This window comes from Euphorbia lathyris, chromosome 1 (assembly GCF_963576675.1).
Source record: "Euphorbia lathyris chromosome 1, ddEupLath1.1, whole genome shotgun sequence".
Lineage (NCBI taxonomy): Eukaryota > Viridiplantae > Streptophyta > Magnoliopsida > Malpighiales > Euphorbiaceae > Euphorbia > Euphorbia lathyris.
This window is the reverse complement of record NC_088910.1, coordinates 22,527,891-22,538,566: the sequence shown is the minus strand read 5'-3', so window position 1 is coordinate 22,538,566 and position 10,676 is coordinate 22,527,891. Positions and strand designations below refer to the sequence as shown.

General features: G+C 33.0%; 2 protein-coding genes across 2 annotated transcripts; both read right to left on the bottom strand.

Annotated features, from left to right (window-relative positions):
• Positions 1-2,849: 2,849 nt before the first annotated feature.
• Positions 2,850-3,581, bottom strand: LOC136222884 (heavy metal-associated isoprenylated plant protein 39-like). Its single transcript, XM_066010595.1, has 3 exons — positions 3,494-3,581; positions 3,335-3,410; positions 2,850-3,236 (listed from the first exon to the last, which is right to left on the bottom strand). The coding sequence occupies exons 2-3, from the start codon at positions 3,357-3,359 to the stop codon at positions 2,914-2,916; spliced, it is 348 nt and encodes a 115-aa protein (XP_065866667.1). The 5' UTR covers positions 3,360-3,410; positions 3,494-3,581; the 3' UTR covers positions 2,850-2,913.
• A 4,672-nt stretch (positions 3,582-8,253) lies between these two features.
• On the bottom strand, positions 8,254-9,088 carry LOC136222795 (heavy metal-associated isoprenylated plant protein 39-like). The gene is made up of 3 exons (XM_066010533.1): positions 8,957-9,088; positions 8,793-8,868; positions 8,254-8,704 (listed from the first exon to the last, which is right to left on the bottom strand). Exons 1-3 carry the CDS (start codon positions 8,963-8,965, stop codon positions 8,400-8,402), a joined length of 390 nt encoding a protein of 129 aa, XP_065866605.1. The 5' UTR covers positions 8,966-9,088; the 3' UTR covers positions 8,254-8,399.
• Between the last annotated feature and the right edge of the window lie 1,588 nt (positions 9,089-10,676).

Below are 10,676 nucleotides of genomic sequence, written 5' to 3'. Positions count from 1 at the left end.
ATAAATATATTGAACTTGATTGTCATTTTCTTCGAGAGAAAATACAGGTTGGGATCGTTCGATTTTATTAGTCGAGACACAAAATCAACTTGTAGATATATTTACAAAACCATTAATTCCGAAAGTTTCTAAAGATATAGCTCAAAAACTTGGTTTGATCAATTTGCATAATCCAGTTTGAAGGTGGTAAGGGGTAATAGAATTGCAGGCACAAAGGGTAGTTTTTAATTAGCTAATCTTTTTTGTTAAACTAGCTGTTAGAGCATGTGCAGTGGGAGAGTTAATTCCCTGAATCTGATATAAAAAATTGTCTCACTGCATTGGAACAGAGTGAATTAAGGGAGGAAAGAGAAATTTTGTATCACTTTTGTGATACACGGAGAGAAGAAATGGGATAACAAATATTGAGGGCCGAAATTGAATAGCACGCGGGGATGGGCGGCTGAGATCGCGCCTCAGCAGGCGCGTGTATTACACGCGCTCTTGAGGCGCGTCCAGCCGCAGAAGTGGACTGTGTCCCTTCAATTTTTTTTTTTTTTTTTTTTGAGAAAATGGCGTTGGATCCGTTGAATAAAAAACAAAACTTGATATATATTTCCTTTTAAATTCAAATGGCCATTTAGAATAATTAAATCCAAAAAGAAATCTACTATATCTTGAAAAAAATTTATCAGTTGCAATTTTTTTTTTGAAAATTTCAATATAAATACCCAATTTATTATATTTTGCATACCATCCCAAATATTTCCACAACCAAAAAAACACCTAAATACTATATCTTGCATTAAACTAAAAAACATATTATTTAATACAACAACTCCTAAACTAAAAAAACATATTATTTAATACGACAACACGTAAACTAAAAAACACATTATTTAGTACGACAACACAAGAAAGAAAACTTCATGATATAATGGAAGCTTGCATTATACTTCATAATATGATTGTTGAAGATGAGCGAAATACGTATTGTAGGGATTATCCTCCTGAAATTTTTGAAGCGGAAGACATTGAGGGCGTTGCACGAGGAAACCCTCCGATTGTTTTCGAAAACTTAGTTAGACAGGAGTTGGTAATTTGCAATAGAGCGACACATACCGTGCTAAGTGATGATCTAGTTAAGCATATATGGCGACGTCATGGAACGAGAGATCTCAACCAAAGACCTAGCGGTTCAGTTGTTTAATATGTTGCTTGTTCTTATGTAATTGTTTTTTTATCGTCCCTTTTTTTATCGTTTTTAAATCTTGTATTTTATTCCGCTTCGTATTCTCGTGTTTTATTTGAATAAAATATTATCTTTTGTGATATTTTTTATTTTTGCAATTAATTATATTTTTTAATTAACTATTTCGGTTCAAAATAATTATAAATATAATTGATATTTATTTTTTTAACCAATATATATATATATATATATATATATATATATTAATGGAAATAATTAGATTAATTGTTTGGTGGAAAGAAATAATAATTTATTTGGAATGTGTAAGAGTTTTATGATAAGTGGGTCCTACGTAAAAAGTGATACAAATTAGTTTAATAGAGAGGTAGTTGAGTGTATTAGATTTTTTTGAAAAAAGTGGATTTTTTCGGACATGATACAAAAATTTGTATCATTGCATTGTTGATGGTCTTATATTGTTGAGTATAAATACTGGCCTCTTTCTTTCATGTAACTAACTTTTCTGACTGTGACTCTGTTTTCATTTCTTAACATTCAATGAATAAAAGAAAACTTATTCTTCCTTGATTTTGTTACTCACACCATATTCTTCTACAACCATTAGATACTTAGTTCAAGCACCCTCACATAAAAAAAAAAATTACAAGGGCGATCCATATCCATCTTGGCATGCCAACAACTATAAAAATAAGGTGCTGTTTGATAAAACTGAAAATTAAGTGCTCAAAAAATAAGTACTGAATTTTAAGTGCTGAATATTGTAAGTGTTGAAAGTATTGAATGATGTAACTTTTATAAAAAATATTAGTTGATAATGTTTAACTTAAAATGTTAAGTTAAATATTTTGACTTATCAAAATAAGTGATTTTTAACTTAATTTACTAATTTAAGTGGTCGATAGGCCCCGAGCCGTCAGAGATATTTGCTAGGTCATAACTTTCTCGTCTGACATCAGAATCATGCACGACTAATTGCGTTGAAACCCTTAAGACCAGGAGAACACTACTTTATAAGACCTCTAGAGCTAATTCTAAATGAATAAAAAGTCAATTTTTCGATCAAACCGCAAGTTTGACCAAAACTTACATAGGTCATAACTTTTCAGTTAGACCTCTTTTAGATGTGCCACATGGCGTTGGAAAGATCATAAAGAGAACCATGATATTCTTTGACATTTGGGACCTAACTCGACTCCAATTAAAATGTTGACTTTTTTTTATCTTGGATAGTTTGACTTTTCTATGACTTTTCTGTTTTTCATTCAAATGTATTCCATAATACTTCCATTGATCCCCTTTTTGTTTGATATCATCATAAGGTACGAATTTCAGTATCTACATCATGACTAAAATTCCACTAAGAAATGGACGGATCCATAAGAATGAGTTCCAAATGCCTGTCATGCCCACCTTTTCTAAACAACCATTACACGCTGCTTAACATTTTAATTTAAATAATTAAGTGGTTTATCAAACAAGACATCCATCATCCGGACGAAATATTCTAGATTGATGTGTTGGGCTTTGGAGACTTATATTGAGTGGCGAACTGGATAAACAATTATTGTGTGTTTGTTTGTGTTTCGTTTATCGTAATTGCATTAGTTCCTAACATAATGGAGGTGCTAGAACTAGTAATTAAACAAGTCAAAACAAATGAATCTTAATAAGAGCCTGGACTATATTAAGAAGTTGAAAATCCCCAATCTAAAAAAGAATAATTAACAGATGACACAGGCATTAGGATCTTCCTCAACACTTGTAACATAATAGTAAGAAGTAAGATGAGGATTATAGGCCTTATAAGCTTTAACAAGCTCAGCCACATCATCTTTAGGTGGATCTTTCTTTTTCTCAGGTTCTTGTTTCTTTGGCTCCTCTTTCTTGGGTTCTTCCTTCTTCTTTTCTGGCTCCTTTGCTGGTCCTACTGTTATTATTTCTGTGTGACACAGCTTTCTCAGTTTACTTACTACACTTACTGCATCAACATCTCCTGTTACTGTCAATTTCATGTCCTTTGAGTCTAGAGAGATTGATTCAACTCCTGCAAAATTTACATACAGTAAATTCAAACTCTGGGTTTTAATTAATTTTACCTAAGCATCCAAACAGAAGAAGGAGTTTAATTAATTAATTAATTACCTGAAATGCCAGAGACTTTCACCATGGCTTTCTGCTTATCTTTCTCACCATGTAATCCCAATTTCACCACTACTTTCTGCAACAAATGAATTAATTAATTAATATAAACAATCATAGAAAACCTCTTAAAAAAAGATATAATCATTCAATATAACTTACCTTGGTCTTTTTTTTTTACTGCAGGTGAAAGAAAACGAAGAGCAGAAGAGAAAATAAAATGTGGGTTGTTTGAGTTATTTGAGAAAATAAAATGGGTGGTTTATATAGGACAGGATAGGAGACCAAAAGGTCGTTGACGCTATGGTCTATCTAAGGAAAGTTCAATGCATCTTCCTGGAAACTAATACATATTGTACGATAAAGGGCCCAATCCAAGGACTCCTGTCGAAATCTCATAAGAAGAAAAGAAAAGGAAGGCTCAAGATTATGCACTGTATCTATGAAACTCCAAATAAGAGTTGAAAGATTCAACATGACGTGGAGAAACAGATTTTGCCCAAACAGCTAATATATGTGCAGCATTATTGGCTTCTCTTCTTTCATGCACGAACTCAATAGAAGTAAAAGATCGGGACACTTTAAAAATGTCTGCATATAATAACTCACAACCAATTTGACAAAATAACATCATTTTTAAGCAACCAAATAGCAGAAACAAAGTCAGAAACCACCAAGAAAGACTGATAACCACAGTCCCCAAGATAAAATAGCTATAAGCTCCGCATGTAGGGCCGATAATGTAGTACCAATGTGACCATCACCACACAACGATACAAAGCCATTACAATCCCTAACCACCATACCAAAAAAGCCATGAGAAGTTTGTACTGAAAAAGTTGCATCACAATTAAGCTTGTATGTGTTAATTATAGGCGGAATCCAATTAGACATATTTGCAATAGCAATCTATCCAGAAAATGGAGCAGACTTATTTTTCTAAGTAAATAAATAACGACAAATTAAAAATATATTTTTCTGCACAATATTTCTAAGCAAACTAACAGATTTTTTTTGTCTATTGATTGGCATTATATATATATATGGTTTTTTTAATCAATGTAAATGTTTATATCACATATATAAACGAATACAAATACAGGTTATCAGATTACATCTTGTAGTGTAGAAACTCGTTGAGTTGATTACATCGGAAGAGCGAAAACCACGATCTTCCCATTACTAGTCACGAATCAACTACGTCGAAGTTAATCGAGAGAAAACTCGATAGAACCACGAACTAAGAGCACGGTTGAGAGAGAAAAGATGGAGGTGTTGGTCCCTAATAAGACGGAATAGTTCTAAAGGGGGGTGAATAGAACTACTGAGTAATTATACGCCTTTAAATCTTTTTACTCAAAATCAATATAGCATAGAGGGTAATTCAGTTTTAGAGGTAATTTCAGTCGACTGAGCTATTCAGCAATTCAGCCTACAAAGATTGCTTCAGCTTTTGATAATTCCCAACTTAGAGGATATGTACAATTTCAAGAATATTCAGAGTGTAGATATGTGAGTTAAAGTCCACAGCATATATAATTCAGTAGAAGTAAAAGGTAACAGAAGAGAAACAAATAACACAGGGTAATTTCAGTACATATGCAATTTTAGTCTACTGAGGTTTCACTCTATTGAGATTGCTTCAGCTTCTTATAAGGTCTAACTCAAAGGATGACTTTTTATAAGAGATTCTAAAGATATGTAAAGTTTAGAGCATAAATAGTTCAGTAGAAGTAAAAGGCAAATAGAAGGGAAAGAAATACTCAGCGGGATACTGGTTCGGCTTATTGCCTACGTCCGGTCCTCATGATACCTTCTCTAGAGCTTTAATCCACCAACGTTCTCTTTCAGAGGTAGAGAACAAACCTTTTACAGAACAATCTAAGTTTGAATGAAGTACCTTCCTTCACTCAACACTTACACTAATTCACTATTTGCTACTTATGACCTAAGTAACAAATGACTACTAATTACAATTTCTTCAGATAAATAGTGTATTTAAACTAATCTCTTTCTAATGATTACACAGATATCAAATTGATTTATGTTTGGCACTTTGCTCTGTTTCTCACTTTTTACAATATATCTCATATGTAGCTTTATGTGCTTGAATTGATCTGGTAGAATTTGATCTTGAGCTTTGGTTAAATAGCCAAAGATTCAAACTAGTTGTATGAATCCAGAAGATGTTCGTTGAGAGAAAGATGTCCTCTGATCTTCTCAGGGATTTCTGATTTCTCTGACAAGTTGCTTAATTAGGAAACTAGTTGTTTCTGATTCAAAAGATCGTTGACCGTTGAGAAGCTTCATCCAATGATCTTCTCTGGTTTCTGAACTTGTAGGCTGTAGCGTTTTCGTTTTGGTGTAGGCAAAGAAAGATGAGTTGTTTTCACAGAGATGACTGTCTTCTGCAATTATCCAGAATGAGCAAGCTTTGGAGAAGACGACTATGTTGTTTTATTTTGAGTTTGGATATGGACTTCTGTCTTCTGGTTCTAGGCTTGCTTTTATTTTGGGTCTTTAATTGATAACAAGGCCTTTTTGCTTTTTATACATAATCAACCTAATATGCTTACAATTTTCAACACTTAGTTAATAAAGGACATATTTAATTCTGATTTTTTTTATATATTTGAGGGATCTAATTCTTTAATATTATTTATGTCATAATCAAAACTTCATCAAAATTGGGTTTGAACACATATGGCACTTGAAATGTCTGCTAATCCATATTACTATAAGGAACATGTGAAGAGTGGAAACGGAGATTTGCTATGAAGAATGAAATCAATTTCATTGAAAAAAAATCAAACATGAACTCTCACTAAGTTACTACCCGGAGCTAAGAAAATAGAAGTGAAGTGGGTTTTTAAAACCAAATACAACGAGCATGGGCTGCCCGATAAATACAAGGCTCGTTTTGTCGCGAATGAATATTCTTATAAATATGGAATGGATTATACAGAAGTCTTTGCACCAGTGGAAAGAATGGATATCGTAAGAATGATTATTGCCCTTGATGCATATAAGAATTGGACAATTTTTCAGCTAGATGTCAAGTCGGCTTTTCTTTATGGTGCACTAAGTGAATAAGTCTATATGGAATAACCAAGAGGATATGAAAAAAAGGGTAAAGAGCACCTGGTTTACAAGCTACATAAAGTCCTATATGGATTAAAACAAGCTCCAGGATCTCGGTTTCATCTGATTGAAGCACATTTCATTACAGAAGGTTTTTCAAAGTGCGATAGTGAGCAAACACTATCCACAAAGCGAAGCAGGTAGGGAAAATTTATCACTGTAAGTGTTTATGTTGATGATTTAATTTTTACTGGTAATGATGAAGTGATGATGTCAGATTTTAAAGGCTCTATGTTAAAAGAGATTGATATGTCTGACTTGGGGAAACTGAGGTTTTTTCTTGGGATTGAGGTTCTACAAAAACCTGATGGTATTTCTATATTCTAAAAGAAATATGCATTAGAGTTGTTATTGATGAGACATATTACAGGCATTTAGTGGGCAGCTTAATCTATCTCAGTGTTGCACGACCTGACATGATGTTTGTTACCTGTCCCATAAGTCGATATATGGCTAAATCAACAGAGTTACACCTACGAGCAGCTAAGAGAGCACTTCAGTACTTAGAAGGGACTGCAAACTATGGAATCCATTATAAACGAGGAGGAGATGGTAAGATGTTAGCATTCACAAATAGTGAATATGCTGGAGATATGGAAGACAGGAAGAGTACATTTGATTACATGTTTTTAATGAATTCAAGTGTTGTTTCGTGGTGTTCAAAGAAGCAATCTATTGTGATTTTATCAACCACAGAATCTGAGTTTATTGTTGCTACTGTTTGCGCCTGTTAAGGAATCTGGATGAAAAGAATTTTAAAGGAGCTGGGGCATTGTAATGAAGGTTGTACTACTATAATGTGTGACAATAGTTCAACCATCAAGCAATTATGCATGGTCACAGCAAACATATTGACGCAAAGTACCACTTCTTACGGAATCTTACAAAGGAGAGTGCAATTGAATTAGTTTATTACATGAGTTAAGGTCAGGTAGTAGACATAATTACAAAACCATTGAAGCTTGAAATTTTTCAAAGGCTTTGCCAGGAGTACGTAAAACATCTGATGTAAACTAATGGCTTTTCACTTATTTTAAGAGAGGGAATGAAGGAGTTGAGTTCAGTTAGAAGTCTGTTGAATAAAGATCTACAGTCTTTGGGGATATTGAGTTGTTTTTTAATTTCATTATTTAGATTCCTTTATTTTTGCTAAGTAGGCATCTATATCTTTTCTCTTAAGATTGGATAATGTTTTGTATGGTTGTTTAAAGTCAACGTTGTTTCTAATAAAACAGAGTAATCCTTTGATCCATCTACTTGAGTTCAATAAGTTTTATCAACCTTCCTTCAAATTGGTTTCAATAAGTTTTAGACAGCTTCTAATGCACTGTTTATCTTAAAAGACATGAATCTTCCAGTTATAATTAACTGTATATTCAAAATAGTAGTAGAAAATGATGCAACTGTGTAGCAAAATAACCAGTTTGATGTGCAAGTATATTAATATAATACATGAAGACATACATTAAAGAAAGTAACATGTAGAGAAGTATATGATGATAATTACTTGGATTGCTCCAAGATGTTGCAAGTAGGGCTGTAGTCAAACCGAACTTTGGTTTGTGGTATGGACATGTGTCGTACACGCTCCAAATTCAAAGCGTGTGTCAGAAATTAATATAATATGTATGATTGAACCTTAACTATTTATTTTAGTCTTTTAGTTGGATTGTTTATATCACATTACTCATATTTAGGGATAAACCAAAAACAAAATCCTAAATAGATTTGATTATGACATGATTCAACTATTATACACCAGATGCACTATAGCTGGTAACTAAACAAGTCAAAACAAAGACTGGTGAAACATTATATTAACAAGTTGAAAATCCCCACAACCAGTACATACGTACCGTATAAAATTATCATAATTACTAAGATAATAACAAATAAATCAATCATTTTCTTTGTAATATCAATCTAATTAACAAATGACACAGCCATTGGGATCTTCCTCTACACTTCTAACATGATAGTAAGAAGTAAGATGAGGATTATAAGCCTTATAAGCTTTAACAAGCTCAGCCACATCATCTTTAGGTGGATCTTTCTTTTTCTCAGGTTCTTGCTTCTTTGGCTCCTCTTTCTTTGGTTCTTCCTTTGCTGGTCCTACTGTTATTATCTCCGTGTGACACAGCTTCCTCAGTTTATTTACTACACTCACTGCATCAACATCTCCTGTTACTGTCAATTTCATATCCTTCGAGTCCAGAGAGATTGATTCAACTCCTGCAAAATTTACATACAGTAAATTCAAACTCTGGGTTTTAATTTTACTTAAGCATCCAAAATAGAAGGAGTTAAATTAATTAATTACCTGAAATGCCAGAGACTCTCTTCATGGCTTTCTGCTTATCTTTCTCATCATGTAATCCCAATTTCACCACTACTTTCTGCAACAAGTGAACTAATTAATATAAATAATTATAGAAAACCTCTTAAAAAAGAAATAATAATGCAAAGAAAATTAAAATAACTTACCTTAGTCATTTTTACTGCAGGTGAAAGAAAACGAAGAGCTAGCAGAAGAGAAAATAAAATGAAATTGGTTGAATTAATTGTGGAGTGAGAGAGAGAGAGAGGTGGTTTATATAAGATAGGAATAGGATAGTAGGAGAGAAAGTGGAAGGGCAACCAAAAGGTCGCTGAGTCTATGGTCTATGTAATGAAAGTTCAATGCATCTTCCTTGGACTTTGAATTGTAGGGTATTTCTTAATTTCTCTATTTCCAGGAAACTAATATTGTACGATAAGGGGCCCAAGGACTCCTGTCCAAATCCATTAATTCTTTTAAGAAGAAAATCTAGTGTGTTGAAGGGTCAAGATTAACGAAGCATGTGCAGGGTAAATTACATCCATGGCCACTGAACTTTATCCATTTTCATATTATGGCCACTGAACTTCATTTTTTTCCGGTATGGCCATTGAACTTCACACTTTTTAACACCGGTGGAAATTTAACGCCTCAAAACGACCATTGACGGTTAAAAATAAAAAATACAAAGCCTTAATGATATTTTAAGGAACTTTAATTCTTGAAAATTTTCGTTTTGAGGTCATTTAGGTGTTGTTTGGTTAGGAGAGAGAAAGTGAATTTTTAGAGAGAGAAAGCTCTAAAAAATATGATTTTTGAAAATAAAAATGTGGTTTTATGGTAAATATCGTTATAAACAACTTTAATTCTTGAATATTTTCATTCTAAGGCCGTTAACGATCGTTAACAGTCATTTTGAGAAGTTAGTTAAAATTGAGTGGTCACCGGTGTTAAAAAGTGTAAAGTTTAGTGGTCATACCGGGAAGAAATGAAGTTGAGTGGCCATAATGTGAAAATAAGTAATGTTCAGTGGCCATGGGTGTAATTTACCCAGCATGTGCACTATATGTATGAAAGATTCAACGATCACATGGGGATGGGAAGATCATGATTGTTTTTCACTTATTTTGCTACAACAAGGTAAAGTATTTGTTGATGTTTGTTTATGTGTTACAAAATTACAATAGGATCCAAAATGGAAGAATATTTGAAAAAAATTAAGGTCTATGTAACTAAAATTAAATAAGAAATCATTATCATCAACAATACTATATAGTTGAATGAGAGGTCATTTAGTCGGAACAAATTTATAATTGAATGAGAAGTCACTTAGTCGGAACAGATAACGTACTAAATAAATAATATATAATTATTTTAAAATTATTTTTTTAAATTATATATATAACATCGTTTAACTCTTTCATCCCTATAATAAGATTAAGCTACTAAACGGTCAATAAAGACGTCATTTGCTTGTTGTTGTGGGAAAGCTTTGTTAGCTATGAGTTCTTCTGTTAGCTTCAGGCTTATCCTTAGCTGTCTTTAGCAAAGGGGTATCATACGAAAATCAATCCCACATTTTAGCTCTCATCTCAGAGTTCTAATAGAAATAGAAGGGTTAGTTAAAGGTAATTAATTACTACAGAAAGCAAAGGCAGGTAAAGAGGAAAGGGGTACAAGGGAAAGAGAGGCCTGGATCACTCCATTTCAACATTTCACTTCCATCTTGAATCGGCTCATCTTCTTTCTTCTTGGTTGGGAAAGATGAGAGTTGGTCTTCCCTCTAAGAATTTAATCACATCTTTTGCTCGCTTCGTCTCCCCCGCTAATTCATTTAGTAAACTCTTCTATCTCTATCACACTAAGCAATCTATCAGTAGGGGGACT

Excerpts from the sequence above, each read along its gene's own strand:
- LOC136222884 (XM_066010595.1), bottom strand. The coding sequence starts at position 3,359 with ATGGTGAAAGTCTCTGGCATTTCAG. Across the intron at positions 3,237-3,334 it reads GAAAGTCTCTGGCATTTCAG|GAGTTGAATCAATCTCTCTA; the intron begins GTAATTAATTAA and ends TAAATTTTGCAG.
- LOC136222795 (XM_066010533.1), bottom strand. Across the intron at positions 8,705-8,792 it reads GAGAGTCTCTGGCATTTCAG|GAGTTGAATCAATCTCTCTG; the intron begins GTAATTAATTAA and ends TAAATTTTGCAG.